We start from the raw sequence: 26609 nt of genomic DNA, 5'->3' as shown, positions 1-26609 counted from the left end.
CCCCTTTTCTCTCAAGTTACTCTTTCTCTAAGTATTATTTCTGTATTTGAATATATTTCTTCATTATGAACATCGCATATTTTCATTACTTGTATATATGTCTATAATCCCTGAATGATTCAGAGCTCTTTAAGTAAGCTGATGACATTCAGTATTTAACTGTTTCCCCTTCCATGTCCAGTCTTTATTTCCTGTCATTTTGTTGGTATTAAAAAGAAATATCGCATTTAAGAATATGCTGTCTATGAGGAGTCAGTGAAAATTTATAATGGTAGCAAATAGGCAAAATTGTAAAATGTATTTACAAAATAGTGGCATTAATAAAATGAAAAATAATGTTAATATCATTTTTATTGAAATAAAAAGTGTATAGAGACAAGTGAAAAAAATAATTTATTGCAGATTCTTTTACACATTAACATGGAACATTTATACATATATCGAGGTGCTGATATGAAATACTAAATTTAAAGGCAAACATTTTTACACAAAAGTAGTTGCACTCTATTTTATAAAGATAATAAGTTATCAGAGAGATTTAAGAACTAGAGGCCAATTATTCCAATAGTAATGCATTCTATGCTGATATTAAACTAAAATTTTCTGAACATGATATCCTGGATATAATCACATTCTTCTAAGCTAAAGAAAGGGAGCTCATTTCTGGGAATACAAAACCAAGAAGGGCTCTAACAGCAGTATCCCAGCAGTATGTTTCCAGATTTATTCTTGCATGTGGTTGGAGCTCCCAACATTTAGCCTGAACTAATGTAACAGCTCAATGTGAAACAATGCAGCTTTCTGTAACAGCCGCCTATGGTTAATGAGATTTAATACAGGGGATACAGTTACAAATGATAGCATTTTAGAAGAATTATAATTGCCACATGATTTGAATTAGTAACCAAATACTTTAATAACAGAAACGGGTATTCTATATTTCCAAAAGGAAAGTAGCATACTTCAAAATAGTCACTATTTTCTTGGCATGATATATTAATTCTCACTTTGGGAGTCTGAAAATAAATTGCATTTTTCCCCTAAAACTTAGAATTCACTCCTTTAGAAAATGATTTCTATAATGATATACACCAACATGATATAAACTTTATTACATATTATAGTCATTAAAATATACATATACATATATATGGAGCACTAAACAGATTTGGTAAACCATGATATAAATATACACATGGTCAAATACTGTTCAGTTTCATTTAACTAAATTCAACAAATATTCATTGGGTGCCCACTACTTGCAGATCACCATGCTAGGTAATGCTTGTAGTAGATTTTAAGACACATGAAGCTCACATCAGCCACATCAAAAGTCAAACTTTAGATAATATATTAAAGCCTAAAAAAAATAATAAAAAGCAGAGCTAAAGTTGAATAATGGATAGTGAGAGATACACCTAGAAGAAAGGCTTGGGGTAATTGACAAGGACAAAAGAAAATCTGTATCCGTAGGGAAGAACTGCTCCTGGGCTTGGCATGTGTTAGGAGAAAACTGGAACCTAGTCTGCGCTCCTCTTCACCCCATAATCCAAGATTCAGTCATCATCCTGCTTTGTTTCCTTAAAAAGGCAGAAGAAAAGAGGGATTGATTTACAGTGAAAATGAAGTTTATAAAATCAATTAAATATATTTTTCTCTTTATGAGAGTGTGATCCACGTTCACATCTACAGTTTCTGTAAATCATTCCCACCATAATTCTGGGGAAAACAGGACCACACGACTAAGATGACCAATGTTTGAGGTAGTTACGGTTTAGGTTATCAGAAGAACATCAATAAGCATTTCCACCTCATAGGAAAATGATTTAATGTTAAACCAGGTGAAAGAAGATAAATATTTCCAACCCTGGCATTCTATTCCCTTTAGAAGTTGCTATGCTCTAAAAGCATTTTTAGAGAATGTATACATACCAAAAGAGAAATATGAGCATGTAGTCTTATCCCCCATGAAGAAACAACACATCAACAGGGTAACAAAGTATCAAACCTCCTTCTGATGCCACACTTTACAAAAGGCTAGGAAGAGGCTAGCCATGATCTTAGTGTGTGCAAGGCCTCTATGAGAGGTGTGATTCCACTTTGGATGTGCCACTGTTCTGAAGTCCATTCCAGCACATGGGCTCTGCCTGGAGTATAACCACAGTACTAGAAAGAACTTAAATCTTCCATAAGGAAGTAACCGGATTCTAGCAAGTTAAAAATCACTCATCCATCTAGGAGAAACACACATGAGGGACTAAGATTTCCAAAATTCCCCAATCACTCCATAGAAAGATAGCCTGGCCCTTAAAAGGATCTTAAGCTTCATGGTTAGGAAACCTCCCATGAACTACAGCCCTTATTTAATGACGCTGGTGATCTCAGAGCCAACTTAGAGAGCTGAGGAAAAGAAGGGTCAGGGGAGCCCCTCACAGCCCACTTACCTCTGAGCCAGACTACAGAGGAAGAGCAAAACAACCACAACAGCAAGAAAAAAAGCAGCCTTCTCAATCCAGTCCATTGGGTTAATTTCATTAGAGGACAAAAGTCACTAAAGTATCCCCTAAAAAGTACTTATCATTGTAACCAGCTCGTTAATGTTCAGTTATGTCCCCTGCTTTACTTAAAAGTCAATTTCTGTTAGCAAGAATTATTTTCAAATGAAATACATTTTCAGTGATTACGCTTTAGTTTTCCATACTTATACTGTGTCTTAAGTACACAAATTATACTTTGATTATTCATACCTCTGTTCCTGTATTTTTTCTGGATAGAAACCAAACTTGCATTGGTTCTTTTTTGCCCTTCATGGACACTGGGCCTCTGTGCTCCAAATGGAATTGTGGATCTGAATTTTCTGGAGACATAAGACATCTAAAAGACAAGGGAAGGGGAGTAGAGAGAGAAGCATACAAAAGTTTTATGGAGAAGGTGACAGGTACCATGTTATAAACTGAGACGGCAAGAACAAATGCTGAAGTTGTACTGAAAGGTAACTCGAAGTTTTAGAAACAATGATCATATCAGGATTTCCTAAGATGATGTGAAATCATATAAAATGGAAATAATGCACAATCTTCTCAAATAAAAAATAAACAATTCTACAAGTGGTAGGGAAGAGTGGTGGTGATAACTCTGTTAAAGCAATAAAATCTCTTAGAATTAAACCACATGTAAAGACACATTTTCTTTGCAAATCAGTAAATACCAAGACATTTTCTCTCACCTGTATGTATATTCAGACACATTTATTTTTCCCTTTTCTCCTGTGGTTTCTGTTCGGCTTGTGAGGTTGACGGTATTTCCAAAAAGACAGTATCGAGGCATCCGCTGTCCTATGACACCTGTAACTACCTCTCCAGTGTGTATCCCTATTGTTATCTGCAAAAAAGCAAGCTTTGCTTCAATCACTTTCATCACTAACACATGAATTTTTTTTTTTAACTTTACTTTAAGTTCTAGCATACATGTGCAGAACGTGCAGGTTTGTTACACAGGTATATATGTGCCATGGTGGTTTGTTGTGCCTATCAACCCATTATCTAGGTTTTAAGCCCCACATGCATTAGGTCTTTGTCCTAATGCTCTCCCTCGCCTTGCCCCCAACCCCCCAACAGGCCCCGGTGTGTTATGTTCCCCTCCCTGTGTCCATGTGTTCTCATTGTTCAGCTCCAATTTATGAGTGAGAACATGCGGTGTTTGGTTTTCTGTTCCTGTAACACATGAAGTTTTGCTTACTTTATATTACAGAATAATGTAGAGTCATCATATAACATCATAAGAGATCTCTATAAGAATTTCAAGCATATTACCGACAACTTCAAAAGCCCTCCACGAAATCTCTGTCTCCCCAGAGAAATATCCTGTCTCAAGAGAAACATTTGAAATCTGAAGATTTCAAAGATACGAATCTAGTAACTTACATGAGACATGAGAGAGATTTTTAAAAACAAACTAGAAGGTACAAGAGGTTTTTTTCTCATCCCCATGACTTTCAGTACATGAAACGGACTAGACAATTTCAAACAGGTAGACAAATCTCTATGTCTATGAAATAATGTAGTACAGTAGGCTGAATGAAATACTATAGCTTTTGTTGTCAAGACACCCTTCTTTATACACATTAATGATTTTCTGGTCAGCAATATGAATCAATTGTCCGAAAAGGTTTATACACCATTATTACAATATCTACTTCATTTACTAACCTGAACAGATTCCCCATCTACTTGTACCTGGCCAGCAATTTCCATCATGTCCAAGGCCAGGTGGCAGATGGATCGTGCATGGTGAATGCATGGCTCTGGTAAACCACTCACTGTCATATACTTGTCACCAACAGTCTCCACCTAATAGTACATATATTTAGATGTTCATTCGTTAGCATAAAAAAGACTATTTCATGTGTTACCCTAATAAAAACCATATTTTTTCAAGGCTACCAACAACTTTAAGCTTCCCTCCCTCTTTAACTCTCATAGAGTTTCTAATACATTCAACTCCAGCAAAATGAAATCTTGAATTACTTATAATTTACATACATGACAGACACTTGGGGTCTTTGATGATGGGCAGGTACAGATATAGAATTATTTTTGCTTTAGTAAGCAATTAATTTCTCACCTCAGATCACCTTATAATTCAGAAGAATAATTTTTTACATTTCTCCCTAAAACAGCAATGGCTTGATGGCATGGAGAGCCACCATTTGAAGTTCAGTGATTTATCATGGTCATTAATCATTTATTTTTATGATGTGCTCACCACATGCTACAGTGTACCTCAGAAAATGACTATAAAATAAATAGTCTTTGTGTAGTTATATTACCCCAGATACCTAGGGATGGTTTACTTAACATTCTTGCCTTTATGCAGCAATATTCCACTGACTTCTTTTTTCCAATATTATATTTATTTCTAAATGAAACAAAGGGTAAAAACACCTTATAAATGTTTATCTTCTTCAAGTTGATGTTATCTAAACAGAAATCTAAGTCCTTCTCACGCTCCATGACTTATATATCTCAGTAAAAATGTCTCTTGCAGAGCACCAAACTGAATGCTATGTTTATACTAAATGGGATAAACAGCCTGTCCAGATTTGTTAGCCTAAGTGCAAATCAGATGGTGAACATTTCATTTTAACCAGGCAATCACCCACTCCATGAAACATTCATTGTGGTTACAAGGAAGAGACAGTTTTATAACAAAAGGTAATTATTTAAGAAAATGGTAAAGAGTGAATACACGGAGGCTCACTGTACTCAAGGCTGCAGTGCTGGAGTCAGAGAACTGTGATGGCATGGCCTCTGGAGGGGAGGCTCAGAATGCCAGCCTCCGGATAGCTCTGCCGTCAGCGATAATGAAGACTTGCCTTATAAACAAATGGGTTTTTCCGGGAATCAGTCAGTGTGTCAAATCTGGTGTAGAGGTCGTTGAGAAGGTTTACGATCTTCATGGCCCCTTCTCCAGATGCATGTTTGCTACAGAAAGCATTGAAGCCCACAATGCCACTGAAGAGGATGGTCACATTGTCATATCTTTTGGCAGGCACTGGACGCTTGTGCCGCAGCTCATTGGCAACAGACGGAGGAAGGACAGAATACAGCAATCTGTTCAGTGGAATCAGGAGAAAGCCACCGTAAGAAATGCTGGGAAAGCCCTTAGTGCTTCTGCTGTCCCTTTCACATAGCATCAATGTCATTTGTACTTTAAAGGCCTGGATTCTAGCAGGACATCCTCTAAAGTTAGCATCAAATATTAGCCATATTTATAAGCAAGGACTTACAGAAAATATAAATTATTTGTTCATTCTAATCACATAAAACATCTGCAAGCCCAAACTAGTTCAAACCAAATCAAAATAAGCCAAGCAAACAGACAAAACAAAAACACTGGTAAGAGAAAATCAAAGTTTTCATTTGTAGTCCTGTATTCTGACCCTGCTATTGTGATAGTCACAGTATGAAGACTGTCATTACCAGCACCTAAAACATGGTATGAATAGCACAGTAATAGAAACAGGATTGCCTCTCAGAATAAGAAATATATCTCTATTTTTGGTAAGTAATATTAAAAGAAGCAGAATTTCTCTCCAGTCTCATTCATGCCTCACTCCTCCAGAGAAGAAACTGATCAAACCAGCGGAAGTTGGTCTAGAATATAAAATATTTTATTTCTTTAGGCACAACTGAGACTAGTATGGTAGCACAGTATACTACTACTACTATGCTAAGGGACAAATGTGAGCACACAGGAGGAGGATGACAGCTGATGAATTTAGAGGCAAAGAAGCAGAAACTAGACCTATGGGCTCTGGATTGGAAGACTTGAGAGGAACAAATGAGGCCTTCCTGCCTTTTTCTTCCTACCTTTTGCTCTAGAGCAAAAGGGCATATGTGGGAAGTTTAAATATGCAAAATAGAGCTGAGCTCTCAATATTTTTCCTAGTCATAGTAAAATTTCTCCAGTCTTTCATTTTCAACTTTTAAACATTGAATGTTTTATAAAATATTAAAGCTATATTTGAATAGTAAGTAAGAACAGTAGAACTACTTAGCTTTAAAGAAAATTAATAGTAAATGGTTTCTAACGACATCACCTTGAAACCCAAGTATCTACAAAAACCAAATTCTAAATCTAATAATCTAAAAAATAATATAAGGATTTTTGAAGCACAGTAACTCGAAATGGTGCAAATAGTTCCTGAATGTGAAACCTACCTGGGGAATCCAAACAAAGAAGTAATTCTGTGATAAGTACTTATCAGCTACTCTTATTAAAGACAAGGCCACTGTTTAACTCCCAGCAACTCCCAGGTTTCGACTTCTGGTCTGGGAAGAGAAGCTAATACTCTGCTTAAGCTGACAATTTAGGAAAAAAAGTGAATTAAGAGTTTTTTCAGTACAGAATATCTTGGATATGTCATAATTTAAAAGATATATTTATATATATATCTTTTATAATCTTTATACATAGTTATATATATAATCTATATATATAATCTATATATATGTTTATAATCTTTATAGTGCTGGTTATTATCTATCCTGAATGTATATTAGCAAATTGGGTCACAATACAAAAAAATGAAACCTAGATGATTTTCTAATACAAACAGCCAAAAGAGAATACTGAGTAACTCAAACCTACAAACCAATGAAACTTTGAACGTTAGTCCTAAGGTCTTAGAAGCACCACAAAATGTTTATATAAACGTTAAAAAATGAACACATAAGAACCTGGGTAAAATAGCTTATAAATGTCAGTTTAATTAGCGTATGAAAGCAAGGCCAAGTAGTATGCACGCTATGTACTTACTTAAATACATTTCTTGAAAATGAAGTATTATCTTTCATGTCCTTGCCCAATAATTCATAATTCAATCCACCACTCATAGAAATGTTTTATATTTTGATATTTTTGTGAATGTGTGTCACTATAGATGTAATTATTGTCATTACATATGATATTACAATTTGTCAGATTCATTTATTTCTAACCCTAAATTCAAGGTCCCAGAAAAGAAATTTTTAAAAATTTAAAATTTTAAACATTTTTAAATTAATTTAAAATTTTTTTTTAAATTAATTTTAAAGTTAATTTTAAAAAATTAACATGGCCAATGATAAGTTCATTGTGCAGAGCAGCTCTCTGCATGCGGCAGTCCCCAGCATACTGAAGATGGTCAATATATAACTCTTGTATGAAAGAATGCGTGAATAAATGATAAACTTTAATTTTTGAACTAAATTTGAATTTGAGTTATTCTCATCATTTTCCAAAAGATATTTTGGCATATATTATTCCAACTTGGCTTCTAAAAATAGAAGACATATTTCCACTACCATTAAGACTGGTTTATTTCCTTAAGCATAATTTCTTTTTAAAAGCAATGTGAAAGATTTTATTCACTACACCAGAGCTATTACAGGTCACATGGCTTTTTAGTCTGTTTCCCAATCTTAAATATAGTAGAGTCACAATATGTTATGAATAACAGTAGTGCCCTAAGCGTTACATTCTTACGTGTCTGTCTTTTTTTTCTCATCTTCCAGGGCTCTTAATGTGAGCTGTAGCCTGTCAGTGAGGATTTCCAGTTCTTGGGTGAGTTTGTATTCCTCTCTAAATTGTTCTCCCAAAAGAACGAGATCGCGCGTGGCATCATGCAGAGGGATGTCACTTAGATACAGGCCTCTCCTTGTCAAATCGTCCAGGTTCATGACACTGTCATAGGAAGAAATGAGGCAAGATCATTCTCAACATATACACATGACAATGCAACCCTGATTTCTGTCAAGGAATCTGATCCTGCCACCTCCTACCATTCAAAACATCAGGCTGAAGACAATCAAATTATAGAGAATCGAACGAAGATCGTGAGTGTATTCTCTTAGATATTTAAACATCTACCAAAAAGCAGTGAACTTGAGATGCATTTTTGCCAGGTTGCACTTTTTGGTGCCATCAGTCTAAATTGAAACGATCCTGGAGAAAACATCTCTATGATAAATGTTGAGGTATTTAATACAGTGTGTAATTAATTATTCTCAATTTTTTTCTCATTATAAGGAGAGGAAAAAAATCTATCCTTATTCACTTTCTCAAGAATAATAGTGCTTCTTTTGATTAAGTATTTCATTTTGCTTTCTGTATTCTATGAATCTTGTAACTGGTTATTTTTTCCTTCTGGAAACAATGAGTAAAAATTCCCAACCACGTTTATGACCTATCCTCAGCATGTAATTTATGTACCTAAGACTATGTGTCGTTCTTACTTCTGGCTCTCATGTCTTCTTTTCCTTTGACAAATTTTTCTCATTTATTTGAAATATTATTCAATCTTGCTGAATTTTATGCATCATCATTGTAACTTGTGTCATTTTTCCAACAATATAATAATGTTTACTATTTCAGTGATGATCTGACAAGTAAAAAGTTAACTGCTTTTTAAAAATGTACTCTTTGAGGCTGGGCACAGTGGCTCACATCTGTAATCCCAGGACTTTGGGAAGTTGAGTTGGGCAGATCACTTGAGGCCAGGAGTTCAAGATCAGCCTGGCTAACATGATGAAACATGTCTCTACCAAAAGTATAAAAATGAGCTGACTGTGGTGGCTCGTGCCTGTAGTCCCAGCTACTCGGGAGGCTGAGGCAGGAGAATTGCTTGAACCCAGGAGCAGGAGGCTGCAGTGAGCCGAGATCACACCACTGCATTCTAGCCTGGGCGACAGAGCGAGACTCCATCTCAAAAAACAACAACAACAACAGCAGCAACAACAACAACAACAAAACTAATTGGTTAAAATGGCATAAGGTTATATCTTTGGCTTGAAGTTTTTTAATGCAATGACATTACTTCAGGCCACTGAGAATAATAATTACTCTAAAATGAAAAAAATTTAGTTATGACTTTGGAGAATCTGGGATTAATAATTTGAAGAATTTTGAATTAATCCTATCCAAAATTCTTCAAAAGGGATGACTTTGCAGAATTTTGGATTAATGCAATACATTCTCAGCAGCAATGTTTAAAAAGCAGAGCAAAAATTAGCATACCTATAAAGAAAATAAAAGAATCAAAGATTTTACTAATGAAATACACGATATCTTTTAATTTTGTTAAAACGGATACGTAAGTCCACTTGCAGAAAAAGACACATCTAGAAAGAGGCCAGATCATCGGCCAAAGCTATACCAGACCTGCCTAGGAGCAGAGAAAAAACATGACTGTAAGTTCAAAAATGAATGGTTAAGAATGCTCATACTGAGATACAAAACTTACATCATAAAGGTCTCATGGTTCTCAAAATGTCCTGTATCATTATGTTAATGAACCATTAAGATTTTTCTAAATTTAAACGAATCATCTTAGAATTATTTTACAAGTAAAACTACTTTTAATTGATCTTTCGTTTATGTAGTGTGAGTACAAATCTTCCTACACACCTGAGCATATCTCATAGGACAATCTGCAGTTTTCTCACTGGGTGATGTCTGCATATGGGAATTAACAAATAAACTCCAAATTTTCTGCTTTTATTTCTGAGGAAACCTTTCTTTCCATAAATAGAAATTACCCCTAATGAGAAGCTGACATTTTCCTAAGCTCAACCTGCAAAGGGGCAGAAGAAGAAAACACTTACTGATAGCAGATGGGACATCTTTAGATCAATGTAGCTTATTATTTTTTTAAAAAAAGGGTTTATGTTTCTTAGTTTTGTTTCTTTTATTTGCGCGATATTTATTTCTCAGGGAAAGACATCCATATCCTTATATTATTGGATACATTATTCTTATATGTTATAGTTAAACAATATTTAATTAACCTTAAATATATTTGTCAATTAACTATATAATATTCTTTTTTCTTTTCTTTTCTTTTTTTGAGACAGAGTCTTGCTCTGTTTCCCAGGAGTGCAGTGGCATGATCTCGGCTCACTGCAACCTCTGCCTCCTGGGTTCAAGCGACTCTCCTGCCTCAGTCTCCCTAGTAGCTAGAATTACAGGCGCCCACCACCACACCTGGCTAATTTTTGTATTTTTAGTAGAGACGGGATTTCACTGTGTTTGCCAGGCTGATCTCAAACTCCTGACCTTGTGATCCACCCGCCTCGGCCTCCCAAAGTGCTGGTATTACAGGCATGAGCCACTGTGCCAACGATATATTATTCTTATTTGGCCTTATATATTATTGTTATGTAATGTGCAATACAATAGTAATAATATAAAAGGAGGTTGTTACAAAGTTCATTATATTTTTCAGAAAACTTAAGACCACATTTTTAAGTGAAAAGTGATCATGGTGGAATTCAAATTAAATTTTTAACCAATAGCTCACCAAAACATGCCTTCTTGACTGTGTTATTACATAATGCACATACACTTTGTTTATACGAAATTATGAATGCACAGAATATCATCTTATGATAATCCCCACAATTATCTTTTCTATTGTTCTGAAGCAAATTTAGACATAATTTTTATATTCTGAATTCCCATGTATCTCCCAGGAAAATGCTTTCCCAAATTGGAAAACAACAATCTATAGTTTTATTTTTCTCTGATGTTTATTTAAAATCACATTTTACATACATTTTAATTGAATATACTTGGAACAGTGTATTTGGATTAGAGTAGGTAAATATTTTTAATTAAAAATAGTTCAAATCCAGAAAGAGACCCTTTAGATTTTTTGCTAACATACTATAGAAAAGATAATTTTTTGGTGTCAAATATACCAATGTATTTATTACGCCATCCTATTAGCTGCTTTAAAAATTTGCTTTTGTACATAATGCCTATTTTGAAGGTCCAAAAGTATAGAATGAGCTTACTGCAGATTATTTGTTCCATGGTGTAAGGGCATAAACACTCCACAAATGTATTAAGATGTGGCAAATAACATAAGAGTATGTGATTTCTTCTGTGTTTATTAGCAAATATTAAATAAGATTATCATTGTTACAAAGTAATACATAACAAGGGTTGTAAAATCCAATTACACCTCAGAGGATATGTAAATGTCATGGAATAAAATATCGTGGCATTCCTTTGTTAGCTAAAGATAGGTACGGATAGTCATTATAATTAATCTAAAAACTATTACCTTGGTGAACACAGAAAAAGTATGCTATCTGCTTCAGGTAAGTAGATCATTTGACCCTTGAGACGTAAGCAGCTGATCTCAGTCCCAGTCAGTTCATCCTCACATTCTAATTTCTCCACATCCAACAATCCTTCCTTGAAAAAGCAAGATATAACCATTAACGAATGCGTTTCTCCCTACCTAAGAATTCAGCAATAAGGACACACATATCTCATTTCCCACCAAACCACAAAGCAGAATATGTACGTCATTAGAACAGAAGAGGGTCTTTCGTCAGAGTTCTGCCTGTAATAAGCCTAGTGGCTACCTTGCAACACTGCAGAAAAGTGACGGTCTCCTTTGAATTCAGGATAGTAACTGTGCTACTCTTCGCATAATTATTTCAAGCTTTTGTGAATCTTTTTTATCCCCCTGATTTTCCGGTATGGTTACAGCACACATTACCAGACACTACCAAACAATAAGCCAAGCCTCCCCATTCCCCCACCCTGTATTCATAAAGCAGCTGGAAACAGTCAGTTCTGAATACAGAAAGGATTAAATGAGTACTCTAGGAAACTGACTTTTGCTGTTTCTATCCCAAGAACACAAACTATGAGATCCCAGCACTATCTAAATTACCAACTGTGAGAATATTTTGTCACTTTTATTCACCCACAAAAATGCTACTAAGAACAATAGACAATTTAAGAAAGAATAAATAAGTGGTTTTGAGTGAAGTTCCCAAAAAAAAAAAAAAACCAAAATCTTTTTAGTTCTAATTTCTGAACTAAGGCATTGTTCCTGTACAGGGAGTAAAATATGTTGGTTTTATGATGTGAAACAAGGCCATCTCAGAAAGACAGTTTCTAAAATTTACTTCTGTTAATTTTAATCAGCCGATAGACTTCCACAGCTTCTCAGGCAAACCAAAAACCAATAGCATTGCCTTTTAAATAGAACTTCCTTTGAGGTCTGCGTTTTATCTCTCTATATGTTCTCAGAGAATGTAATAATTTCCCCCCCGAATACTTCTAATTTGTAACATACCTTTCTCACATTTAATGAAATAATATCTTGATTACCTTGCTTCTCAATACAAAAACCGTATTGATGTGCGAAAGGATCCCATGGAAACTAATATCAATATGAGGACGAACCAGTGAGAAGACAGAGAGAAGGCTGCAATTCCCAGGCTGGAGCTAAAATGTAGATAGACAGCAAAGAGTATCTAATCAGTTAAAATAGTTTTTATACTTTGATATTAGTCACTTGATTAAATCAGCTCAGTTATATTTAAAAATAGAAAATTATAATTATTATAATTCACGGGAAACTTAGCTGAACTATGAACTCAAATCTCAATCTCTACAACTCGATGATTAAATGGACATTAAATAGTTGCAAGAACATGAAATCTGATATGGATTCAGATGACTAATATTCAAATGTAAGCTAGCACAAATTTACAATGCATTTTCAGAAGAAGAAAACATGAAAATCTATCTTTTAAAATGTACAGTGATATGTTAAATGTGCATGGTTTGAAATTAAATTAAAATACCAAAAACACGAGCAAACACTCTCTTAATATTTATCTAGAGGACTAAAAGCGAAAACAATAGGTAACACTGATTGATTGCTTGCAATAAACTAAGTGTTTTCCATATGCTTTCTATCCTCATACCAGAACAAAGAGAAACAGGCTGAGAGAGGTGAAATACCAAGTTCAAGGTCATACACTGAGGGACAGGCGGAGCCAATACTAGAGCCAGGGCAGCACACTACTCTGCTTCCATTTCACCTGATCCAATTGGGCTAATCCTGAATTTTCAAGTCTCTTTAATTACAAGCAAAAAGTATCTCGAAACACATGCCATATACAACTCCAAAAGTTAGTATATAAGAAAGAAAGAGTAAGCATAAAGATTTTACCAGTGGATCTGTCATAGAAGTTAACAGTAGGTTCTCATCATCATCCCAATTGCTTCCTTTGATACTTTTTCTACTCAATCCATGATCATCTCTATCATTTTGTGTTTTAGTGCCTTTTAAAATCCCCCCTTTTCCCTTAACACCATCAATAGTTGATTTTTAAAGCTATTTACAGATGGTAGATATCCAATGAATATTTATTCAGTGAATAAACAAACATATGAAAGGTGACTGTTACTAAAAAGTTACCCATTTTTTTCATTGAAACAAGTATACTGTTCTTATATAACATTCCTACTGTTTCTGTATGTGATTATTATAAAAAAACAATTGTTCTAGAGAAAGTTGTGGTATGCTCAAATACACTTAGTTCACAATTAAACAATTTGTGTAACTTACAATAAACTGCGTATTACCTAATACATAGTCAGAGGGTTAAATGAATGGATGACTGCCTGTAACAACAGTATTTCTATGGGCTTTAGTCTCAGACCCCAAGAAAGCGTGCTGTTATTTTACCTGGGGGAGAACTCTGTATATAGCATTGCCACACTGAGTGACCACTAGGTCCCGGTCAAATATTATATGAAAAGGAAAAGCTTTGCAGAATGTATATGGGCTGATGCGTGATTCCTGGGTACCATTTTCTTCAAATCTGTCAAGATCTTCATAAAAATCCTCTTCTTTTGACTCTTTTTCTTCAATTAAAAATTGAGTATGATCACATTCTTCATTTCTTTGCTGAATAACCTGGATATCAAAGGGGGAAACGGCATGAATTGTCTTCATTTCAGTTCAATTAAAATACCTAAATATAAAAAATGAGTTATGAATACTGCAGTTAGAAGATTAATTACAAAAATTCAATACATGTATGCAAATACTACATACGTCTAAACTAGGAAAATATTTCTGGACTTTGATCTATAAAATTTGAAGATTGAATAATCATTGTAAAATTACAAATCTGGTATCAGTTCCCCAGTATCCTATATGGTCTCTTTGGTAGAATTAGGGGGAAAAAAGCACTGGTGGACTCTGCCTTCTCAGCCAAGCACACTTGTATAGTGAACAACCTGAAAGCCGTAGAAGCTGGCACTATCAAAAAAGATTACAATGCTGTTTTAAAACAATGGGAAATAAAATGATAGAGATTCATATTCAAAAATAAATGCAACGTCATTTTAACTATCAATTGGCAAATATATAAAGTTACAATACCAGGCTAGGTGCAGTGGTTCACGCCTGTAATCCCAGCACTTTGGGAGGGTGAGGCGGGCAGGTCACCTGAGGTCAGGAGATTGAAACCAGCCTGGCCAACATGGCGAAATCCCATAAATTAACCAGGTGCTGTGGTGGGCGCCTATAATCCCAGCTACTCAGGAGGCTGAGGCAGTAGAATTGCTTGAACCTGGGAGGCTGAGATTGTAGTGAACCGAGATCATGCCATTGCACTCCAGCCTGGGCAACAGAGCGAGACTCCATCTCAAAAAAAGAAAAAAAAAGTTACAATACCAAATTAGATAAGGTACAGAAAAAGGGGCATCTCAAATACCACTGATGAGAAGGTATTTTGATTAATCTTTCTGAAGGATAAGTTGACAATAGGCATAAAAATTCCTTAAAATTTTGTGGATTCTTTGATTTAATTGCAAATCTAGAAATTCATTCTAAGGAAGTAATCGTAATTGTGAACTAATATCTATAATGTAAAAAAATCCTACATTTCTAAAGTATTCACAGGCAAATACATTATTTTTTTTTCTTTCCAAATTATCTTTATTAATTCAAATGGAAGTATTCAGAAGATAATCTTTCATTTTCTTTCTTTTTTTTTAAATTATATTTTAAGTTCTAGGGTACATGTGGATAACGTGCAGGTTTGTTACATATGTATACTTGTTAAAGTATAGAATTTTCCTTTTCTTTTTAGGTTAAGAAATTGCAAGCAATGAGTCCTCTTACAAAGGGAAAACTCCATCTCAACAGCGACCACACCCAAAAGGGAAAAAATTGGGGACAACATTTCTTCAGTTACAGGTAAATAAAAACAAAATGTTGCTCATTTTTCTTTTTTGTTTTGTTTTGTTTTCAGGAGTACACTGTCGCATTCTCTGAGATTTTAGAAAACAAATCACAATAACTATAGATGCTATTGTATATATTCTTTCAGATATATTTTAGAGCAAAACTAGGATGTTACTACTCTCACTGTCAGAATAACTTACTATATTGGTTAAATATTAGTATCCTTATTTATAATTTGAAAATTTTACCACATTAAGGTTGATTTCCCTAACTCAGAGACAAAGCAAGAGAGTCAACCTTAAATGTCAGGCCTAATTTTGATGTTCTACTCTGTTTCTATTTAACTAGAGAAACTGAATTTTATGTATCCTAAACTTATGAATTAATTATTCAATTCTAATTTTTTGCTTCGATCAAACTGGCAAAACGAATAGCTTTTCTAATCATATTTTTAACTTCTCATTGGTATATCACTTTATGATATGATCTAGTATTAATTATGTGGTTCAAATTGTCTGGTATCTCTGGACCTGATAAACTTAATGTGGGAATGCCTCAAGAAGTCAAAATAGTGCCTTTGAAAAAATTAAATACACAAAATATACTTATAAAATGCAAATATTTCAGAAGTTCATATTGAAGCACTTGAATAAATGGTCAGAAGATAATTTAAATATTTTATAAAGTGAACCATATAATTAAGTAAACACTTGAGTTTCATACAGTTTGCTAAAGCCATCAATCTCCCATGCCAAAGATTCTAATACCACAGTAGTAGTAGTTTCCAAGTGGTCCTAATTTGTGTTTATCTCTGAAGTTTCTATGAACCAACCTCTTTCTCAGTCTGGTTAAGTAAAAACAAAACCAACAGTGCATACAATATGCATATAGGTTCACTCAGTATAGATGCTGTGTTTTTTTTGTTTTGTTTTGTTTTGTTTGTATTATTTTGAGAATGGAGTCTCGCTCTGTCACCCAGGCTGGAGTGCAGTAGCGGGATCTCGGCTCACTGCAACTTCCGTCTCCTGGGTTCAAGCGATTCTTCTGCCTTGGCCTCCAAGTAGCTGGGATTACAGGTGCTCACCACCATGCCTGGCTATTTTTTTATTTTTTATTTTTAGTAGAGACAGGGTTTCACCATGTTAGACAGGATGGTCTCAATCTCCTGACCTCGTGATCCCCCTGCCTTGGCCTCCTAAAGTGCTGGGATTATAGGCATGAGCCACTGCACCCGGGCGATACTGTGTTAGTTAAATGTCAAGAACAAAAGATTAGAAATGTGAGGTATATACTTTTTTGATTGAATACCAGTGAGATTCCCAATCATGGATGAATTGTGATACTTTACCCAAGGTTTTAATTTTTAAATGTCTGCATTTGATAATGCCATGTTATATGCAGTCCTACTTTCTATTAGGTTGCTGCAAAAGTAATTGTGGTTTTTACCATTACTAATGGTTGTAGAAAAATTATTGATGCACTTGGGAATCACCAACCAGTGCCATGTAAGAACTAACACCAACTTCTGAAAGAAAGAAAACCATGAACTCTAACATAACCTTACTAGATTAAATATGTGGAATACATTTCTAATTTAATTAAATGTTACTATTTTAATTTTGCATAGTACTCCACTTAAGGGTTTTAGACTTCCCAAGTGTGTTACAACATATCTATGATCTATAAGAAAGAATTGTCTATTAGGTTTTCTATGAATAAAGAAAGGTTGGAAAAGGTATCTATCTCCCCACTTTGGTCTCAAGTTTAAGGCTCCTGAGAATTGATTCTTGGGAATGAATATGCTGAACAAAGCAGCCTGACTAGGAGAGATATAAAGGCCAGAGATAAAGAGAAACAGTGATTCTCTTTGTGATACGGTTGCCCTATCAGTATCTTGAAATTAGCACTTAAAGCTAAGAGTGTGTATTATCAATAACAGCACAATTTTTAAAGTACCAGACCTGGCTTTTTTCACTAAGTAACCTGATTAAAAACAAAAACAAAAACAAACACTTTCATTCACAAAATCAGACATTCCAACTATATTTCAGGGCAGACAAAAATCAACAAGGAGATAATGTCCTATAAAATAATACTTAATTATAGATTGCCTTAGAATTTGACTATCCATATTATGGATATTTTACATGCTGAAACCCACAGCTCAGTCAGTCACATATCCTTCTGCTTCCCAGCTGGTGTGTGTTCACAGGGAATGCAAAGTAAATTTCTTGTAGCCTTGGAATACATAATTAGAAAGAAAAATCTGCTGCCAGAAGGAAAAAATATCCTGTATAATGCGCTCCCAGGCCAAATATAGAAGACCGCTGGTCTTTCCACTGTTTTGGCTTCTATATACTTCCAGGGAAGAGCACTAACAGTGATAACTGCAGGTAAATTTAAAGAGTGTCATTTAAAATACTTTTACATGTCATCTGTGTTCAGAAGTCTCCACTGCTGTTTGTTACCTTCATGTCTATTTCAGTGCCATGGATTTGTTGAGCCACTGTTTTGATGATTCCAATGACAATATCCTGAAGTCCTTCTCTCTCTGAGTAGTAGTGCAGAATGAGTCCTTTGCCCTTTTCTGCATCAGTGCACCTAAAGGAAGGTGCACGCATTCCTGGGTAGATAGTAGCAAGGTGGTCGTGCAGAGCATCAAGGTTCTGCAGCAAAGAAGAAAGGGAGACCAATAAACAATGCTTCCGCAATGACAGCAGACTCTGGGAAAGCAAGTTATGAAAATGAGTCAAATCGAAGTCTAGTGGGCAGATCAGTAAAGCAGCACATGTAGCAGCACATCCTTCACTCCACCGAGATATCAGTAAAGCAAGTGCCACAGAGAAAATGAAACTAACATAGTAGAATTAAGAAAAATATCTGTGCTATGAATGGTTAGTACATTTTAAGAAAAGATAAACAAATGGGATTAAAAAAAATGGCCGAAACAGAAAAAACATAGTTAATGGCTAAGGCAAAGATACTCATATTTACAAGAGCTTGGGGCAGTTGTTTAGAGGTGTTGTGATCAACAACAGGAAATGCCCAAAGGACTCACACGTTTCCCTTCTGTTTATACTGCAGTTCTAAAACTTAATTTTCAACTCAAAAGAACCAAACTATGCCCAAATTATAAGCATATAAAACATAGGCATATTCTTTTGTGATTTCTATTTAACTATTCTAATATGTTAGAAATTAAAAATCTATTTCAGAAACTAAAGCAAGGTAATTTCTTCATGTTCTTTAATACGCTATCATCAAGGTGGAGTTTCATAGCTAATCTGTGAAATAACTACATTTTGAAATGGAAGTCTTGGAAAACTAATAAATTGGCCAATAAATATTGTCTGTTCTTGTAGCCTTGCCATTAATTTGGAAGATGCCACATTTCCCTGAGTCTCAGATTACTAATATACAAAACTAATTGGTGTAAAGAGTACTAGAAGATATGGTGTAAGCTATACATTTTATTTGGCTCAAGATGATTTTTCAAGTAACACTCAGTTCATAACATGTTGGGGTGTGTGTGTGTGTATGTGCTGCACATATATAGTAGGATATACACACAGCACAGCATGGTGTAGGAATTAAAAGCAATATGACTTAGGATCAATTAAACTTAGACATGGGTTTAAATAATGACTGTCACTTCGTAGGAAGGTAGCCAATTCACCCAATTTTTCTGAGACTTTATTTCTTCTGGCAAAATGGAGATAACTTTAAAAATGTATATAAAGCACTTAGCACATTTCAGATGAGTTGGCAAAACAACTGTCTCTGAAAGATTCCCTTGCCTTAATCCCTGCGAATGTGTTGTATCGCACGGTGAAAGGGATTTTGCAGATGTGATGAGGGTTATGGACCTTAGTTGGGAAGATTATCCTGGATTATCCAGGTGAGCCCAACCTAGTCACATGAGTGACTGTGCACTTAAAAGTCAAGAAGCTTTCCCTGCTACATCGTGAGAGAGAGAGGTGCAATGACAGAAGGTCGAAGAGATGGGAGTATAAGAAGGATTCAACACCATGCTAGCGATTCTGAGACGTAGGAGACTGTTGAAGGACTGGAGAGAGGTCTCCAGGACTTTAGGGCAGCTGCCTGCTGACAGTCAAGGAAACTGGGTCCTCAGCCCTATAACTGCATGGAACTGAATTCTGTCAATACTTGGATGAGGAGAAAAACGATTATCCTCAAAGGCCAACATAAAGAAACACAGTCCCGCCAGCACAGCATGCTGAATATAGTCCAGTAAGACCTGCAATGGACTTCAAACTTACAAAACCACAGGGTAATAAATTTGTGTTGTGTTAAGCACTTAAGTTTGTGGTCATTTGTTATGGTAGCAATAAAAAACAAATACACCAAGCAAGTAGGAATCTATTCACAACTGGTGATTATTTTTAAAGAGAAGAAAAAAAGCAACAATAAAACAGTTTCAAAATGTCATGGGCATAAAAGAACATATCTAAAATAAAAGTACTGGAGGTACGCCAAAATTAAACTATGGCTCTTATTCCAAATGTCTCAAAGAGGTCAATTTAGAAAAACAGAAAAATCCAGTGAGATTACTGGGAAAAAACTAGAGTGAGGATGAGATGATTCCACGGGTGTCCACATTTGAGCAATACTCTACCAGGGCACCTACAGCAGTAATTTTCTGTCCCTTCCACACATCCACTCAATCATGCACCCACTCTATAAAGTTATTGTATGTGCATTATATATCAAACACTGTGCCATGTGGGCTGGGGGGCAGGGTAGATGTCTGGATGCGGATCCGCATGATGTGGATTAAGCAGCTCATGGTTTATATCACAAATGGATGTGTAAAGAGGATTTTGATGAGCAAATGAGGAAGCCAACAACGCAGACTGAAAGAATGGAGTTAAAATCCTTCAAAATGAAGATGAGATTTGAGCTAGGTCATGAATTTTGACACTCTAATCCAGATAAATGATTCAATGATCTCCTCAACTCGATAAATCTGGTGACTTTTTGAACTGTCTGCATCTACTGTTTCCTTCCCCACAATTATACCTGTCCAAGTCAAAATAATTCTTAGTAAAAACATCAATTCATCCGGATTACCTCTAGAGGCTGCTATTGTCATGTAAAAGTAATCCAATATGGCAGACACTAAGTACTGAAGAGTTGTATATAACCTACAAACCCCTGAGTCCTAAAACTGTTTTACTTGGTAGTATGAGAGGTTCTTCCAATGATGAATCATTCTCATTAGAACTCTTCCCTTAGAAGGGACGACCTGAGAACTGCTTCATAGCCCTCCGAGACCCCTTATACTTGTACTTATGTGGTGAAACATTTTGTGAAAGAAAATCGGGTGAGAAAAAAAAATCACCAAGAGAGTTTTATTTTTATCTGCATTTCTCACAAAGTCAAAATTAAGCTTGTGGCTGCATTTAGAAAACGTTTCTAATAGAGTCAGGCCCAGGTACTGTGTTGTAGCTCACTTAAAAAAGAAATTGAGGTCGGGCACGCTGTCTCACACCTGTAATCCCAGCACTTTGGGAGGACAAGGCAGGTGGATCACTTGAGGTCAGGAGTTTGAGACCAGCCTGGTCAACATGGTCAACATCTCTACTGAATCACGCCTGTAATCCCAGCACTTTGGGAGGCCAAGGCGGGTGGATCACGAGGTCAGGAGATCAAGACCAGCCTGGTCACCATGGTGAAACCTCATCTGTACTGAAAATACAAAAATTGGCCTGGTGTGGTGGCTCACGTCTGTAATCCCAGCACTCTGGGAGGCCGAGGAGGGCAGATCATGAGGTCAGGAGATCAAGACCATCCTGGCTAACATGGTGAAACCCTGTCTCTACTAAAAATAAAAATTAAAAAAAAATTAGCCAGGTGTGGTGGCAGGCACCTGTCGTCCCAGCTACTTGGGAGGCTTAGGCAAGGGAATGGCATGAACCGGGGAGGCTGAGCTTGCAGTGAGCCAAGATCTCACCACTGCACTCCAGCCTGGGCAACAGAGCAAGACTCCATCTCAAAAAAAAAAAGAAAATACAAAAATTAGCCAGGCGTGGTGGGGTACGCCTGTGGTCCCAGCTACTTGGGAGGCTGAAGCATGAGAATCGCTTGAACCCAGGAGGTGGAGATTGCAGTGAATCGAGATCTCACCACTGCACTCCAGCCTTGGAGACACAGCGAGATTCTGTACCCCCCCAAAAAAAAAAAAATTGAACCAAACAATAACTTGAAATAGGCATTTTAATATTTTTTCTATACAGAATGCTTACATATTTCATAAATCAGTGTATCAATGTGCTTATATCATTTTCATACTCTTTTTTTTATTATTAAAACATTTCTACATTCACTCAAGCAGATGGCATAAGGCAATAACGACTTGCACCACTTATGTTACTGGCACCACTTATGCTAAGGTAAGTCAGAGAGAGGACACAATCGTCCAAGTCAGTACTTCCTGAGTCACTAAAGATAGGCACTGCACGCTCACCGTAGGATACCAAAAACACCAAATGAGAATGTTCACCTTTTCAGTCTTTTTGCGATAACCAACTCTCCAGAGATTTACTGTGTTATTGAATTTACTATTAATTAATTGAACAAGTAAAGTGCTTTCCTGAATCATAAAAGATTGAACACCACTTAATGTAATAATGATTTTCTTTAGATAGTATCTAATATAAAAAATACTCTTGGGATTGCTTGAGTTACAACCTTCCTTACTTGGCTTTATTCTTTCAAAATTTAAAGTAATTACCACAGCCAGACTATTACAAGAAATGGGATTAATGATTAAAAGTTAAGTTATTTTCATTTAAGTACACTTATATTGCTAATAAATGTGTCATCCTCACATACAGGTTACAGTTTTTATTGCTACAATAAGATTCTTAAAATAGCCAACAAAAAACCCTTTCTACATTTGATAATGCTATCTAAACAAAGATGACAGTTCATCCACATTGCTCTAACAATGTATTCTGGAGAATAAGAGTTTCATATCAAAACTGATATTCTGTGTTATTTCTAAATATACCCACAGAAGCACTTACAGAAAGTAGAGAGCTGTGTGGTCCATGCAAATAAGTATGTCTATATGTATGAAAGTAAAAAAGACACTGAAAAAATGTAAACTCTTATATTGCAGCACAAGTAGATTCCCAGGAAACAATGATGTAAACCTCAAATATGCTTTGATTCATTCTTCTAGTCTTCATAAAATCAAAAAACAGGAAAAATATAGAGAGCAGGACCATTCATCTATTTTGATATCTTGAGATACCTAAAGGTTTCAATTTCATAATTTCATTTTTTAATGTTCTAATATCATTGTATTGTTTTTCTACAAGCAAATGAATGTGGTTTTTCTACTCAGGAATTCTGCTCCCTGTCAGTCTGGTTTATTTTATCATCTGGCATTTATCATTTCTAGAAGAGAAATTAGTTATGGTATTCTGGGGTACTGTACTGGAGTTTCAGACATAGTACACTTCACAGATTTAGAAAACAAAAGACAATTTATCATTTCTTTGAGTAATACTTTAAAGTGTCACATTTTTAAAGACCTTGGAATGTTTCAAAATAAATGCATATTTTCTTTTTGTAATATGCATGCCAAAAATAAGTTCTTACATAATTACAGAGGCCAAGTCCCCAGAAGTCAACTACCTGATTTTCCTGTTTCAAGGACATCTAATTAAAAATTTTAAAGGATCCACAGAAATGGGTAAGACCTTGCCTTGAACGTTTTAAAGAAAAGCATTTTTCAGTCTCCAAGAATCCTTGTTTTGGTGAATGGGGAGAAGGGAGTTGTCTGTTTTGAGAATATTACTGCAGTTTAGATCTGCAAGAAATCTTTAAAATCAGTCATTGCAAATCTCTTTTTGTTTTTCAATGAAGGAGGATGAGGTACAGGATTTCCTTTCCATCCCTCACACCTCTGAAAAATAGGACCAACACCAACATTCTTTAATGAGAATCATGTAATTTAAAAAACATTTTTTTAAGTTTTATAAGAAAAAAGTCATTTTGGAATTTGAAGATAAAACATTTAAACAAACTAGACCTAAGTAAAATGGAACACCAAACCCTAGATAATGAGAAACACCAAAGTAAATAGCATGAGATCGGAGTGAGTATGAAGTGAATGCTTTCATAATACTTTTCCTGCCTTTTCTTCTTGGAGCTGCTCCTTGAGAATTAAATAGCTTTCCAACTGAAAAGATATAGAGATTATTTTCTAAAAGAAATACTGAAAATCTCTACTTAAAAAGAAACTGTACTAGAGTCACTAAAATTATTTAAATGGATATAGCTTTAAAGCTATATCAATTTATCATTTCCATCCTCTCCAGGGAAATATTTTAATTAAAGAAAAACAGTTAAAGTATTTCACTTATTCTACTGCTTGCTTTTAAACTCATGTTAAAAAAGATCCAACCTATATAATACTACATGTAACAATCAATATTTTGAAAAATTATGAAAATATATACCAGTTATTCAAACTGAAAAGCCTTACAATTCTAGAATATTTCTTATCTTCCTTCACAAGTTTTTTAAAAATAAAACTACATCCCTACTTGTCGATTTTTAAGTTGTGGATTATAGAAATTGGCGTTGTGGATGCTGAGAAAACAGTTCTTTTTGAAATTCCAAAGTTAAAAATAAAGTGAATGGTGCACTTTTTTCTTAAGAAATATAAATAATTTAGGGAAGTATTAGAATTTTACAGCTGTTCAGGAAAAATCCTCATATTTCCTAAAATAACTCTTTGCACAAACATTTAAGAATTAGATCAGTCATCAATCTCAGATGGTTCCTGGTGGCCAAATCACAATGTTGTATTTAATAAGCCAAAACCTGGAGCCAACAGGAATTGAAGAAAATCCCACTGCAGGCTGAACAGAGGCGCAGGTTGATAAACTCAAATATATCTGAGTTGAGCGAACGACTGAAACTGTCACCATATCAAGGTTAGTTGAAGAAGCCAGTGTCTCCAGCAAATAATGAAAGAACGTTGATCTAACCATCACCTGAGTTCTATATGCATACTTAGGTCATAATTTAAATCCTAACTGTTCTCTAAAATTGCATTTGCCCATGTATATTTTCATAGTCAACCTGGCAGCCTTTGCTGCTCATTTTAATTGTATTTTAACTCTGTAATGGGGAGGTAAAGACAATATAATGTAATAATAATGTAATACCGTTGAAATTGAATTGGTAGCCCTGTTTGGGACTGACGTGGCTCCTGTTCCCAGGGATAATAGATTATCTTATCAAACACAGCTTTCTCAAAGCTCTTGACTCATTGTACAAGCATATACACACATACTAACACAGACATAAAATATAAAGAGAAAAATAATGCACAGAGTAGTGGTCTAGTTATCCATAGCTGTATGTCAAACAACTTTAATAATTTATTTGCTATCTTTCATGGTTCTGTAATTTGTCTGGCTAAATTAGAAAGTTCTACCCTTGGGATGGAATCAGATGGAAACTGGGCTGAAATTATCAGAATGCCAGAGTAGGCTGGTTTTCCAAGATGGATCAATCAAATGGTTGGTAGTTATTTCTAGCTCTTTGCTGGGAGCCCAGCTAGAACTGCTATCTGCCAATCTACACTCAGCCTCTCCATGTGGCTTGTGCTTCTCATTTCACGTGTCTGGGTTTCTAGAGGTACCATCCCAACAGCAACTGTTCCAAGACACCCAGGAGGAAACCAAGACTTCTTGTACTTTAGCCTAGGAAATTTAAATATCTCACTTCTGCCCCATTTGATTGGTTAAATAGTCACTAAAGCCAACCCAGATTCAAGGAAAAAAGAATTTTATGTCTCGCAAAGAAGAGGCAAAATCATACCACAGAAATGCATGTGAGATGGGAGAGACTGTTGCAGTGATTTAGGGAAAATATAATCTGCCATAATGCAATAGGACATTAGAGTGTAGAGGTGAGCATGGATTAAGGTGGAAATAACATTCAATTGAACATTCTTTATCAGCTATTTTCTTATGAAGCTTGCAAATCCCATGTATTCTTTGCAGTCTTTTCATCAGTACACTAGAAACTTCCGTTAGAAATTGACTATAGCGGCTGGGCGTGGTGGCTCGCGCCTGTAATCCCAGCACTTTGGGAGGCCGAGGCGGGCGGATCATGAGGTCAGGAGATCGAGACCAATCTGGCTAAATAAAAAAAAAAAAATTAGCTGAGCATGGTGGCGGGCACCTGTACTCCCAGCTAGTAGGGAGGCTGAGGCAGGGGAATGGCATGAACCCGAGAGGCGGAGCTTGCAGTGAGCTGAGATCGCACCTCTGCACTCCAGCCTGAGCGACAGAGCAAGACTCCGTCTCCAAATAATAATAATAATAATAATAATAATAATAATAAAAACATTAAAGAAACGCAAAAAAAAAAAAAGACTACAGCAATAGCACGGAACCACATATTTTATTCTGAGTTTACAAATAAAAAAGTGGAAAAACTAGAGAAAATTCTTTTTTTTTTTTTTTTTGAGACGGAGTCTCGCTCTGTCGCCCAGGCTGGAGTGCAGTGGCCCGATCTCAGCTCACTGTAAGCTCCGCCTCCCGGGACTACAGGCGCCCGCCACCTCGCCCGGCTAGTTTTTTGTATTTTTTAGTAGAGACGGGGTTTCACCGTGTTAGCCAGCATGGTCTCGATCTCCTGACCTCATGATCCGCCCATCTCGGCCTCCCAAAGTGCTGGGATTACAGGCTTGAGCCACAGCGCCTGGCCTGAGAAAATTCTTAAGATCCAAAAATCAAATTTAAAAAATGTCTTACTTCTTTTTCTCTTTTTGATAAATTATATTTTCAATTATTAAATCAACCAAAGAATAAATGCCAAAGATTATTACTTTTTTCATCAGTCCACAAGTTGATGGTTTCACTGGCGATTTAAGAAAAAATCAATTCTAAACTGTGAAATGCTTTCCAGCTATTTTTGGTTAAAGTTTCAGGGTGGCTTAAAATAAGCATAATGCAAATTTTTTAAACTTGAATTTGGAAGCACAGAAGAGACTGCATAAGCAGGGTCA

At 35.6% G+C, this 26609-nt stretch overlaps 1 protein-coding gene across 2 annotated transcripts in view; it reads right to left on the bottom strand.

Annotated features, from left to right (window-relative positions):
* Positions 1-374: 374 nt before the first annotated feature.
* GUCY1B1 (guanylate cyclase 1 soluble subunit beta 1) overlaps positions 375-26609 on the bottom strand; it is a 48559-nt gene continuing 22324 nt past the window's right edge. The window contains exons 5-14 of one of the 2 annotated variants that reach the window (XM_015139385.3): positions 18019-18216; positions 14042-14272; positions 12673-12789; positions 11609-11742; positions 8029-8226; positions 5375-5612; positions 4209-4349; positions 3227-3381; positions 2748-2874; positions 375-1580 (exon numbers count right to left, since the gene is read on the bottom strand). In XM_015139385.3, the coding sequence (XP_014994871.1) occupies positions 1557-1580; positions 2748-2874; positions 3227-3381; positions 4209-4349; positions 5375-5612; positions 8029-8226; positions 11609-11742; positions 12673-12789; positions 14042-14272; positions 18019-18216 (1563 nt within the window). In that variant the 3' untranslated portion in view covers positions 375-1556. 2 annotated transcript variants of the gene reach the window in all.

The sequence above is a fragment of the Macaca mulatta genome, chromosome 5 (genome assembly GCF_049350105.2).
Source record: "Macaca mulatta isolate MMU2019108-1 chromosome 5, T2T-MMU8v2.0, whole genome shotgun sequence".
Taxonomy (NCBI): domain Eukaryota; kingdom Metazoa; phylum Chordata; class Mammalia; order Primates; family Cercopithecidae; genus Macaca; species Macaca mulatta.
The sequence above is the reverse complement of the archived record's forward strand: the minus strand, read 5'-3'. Positions and strand labels throughout refer to the sequence as shown.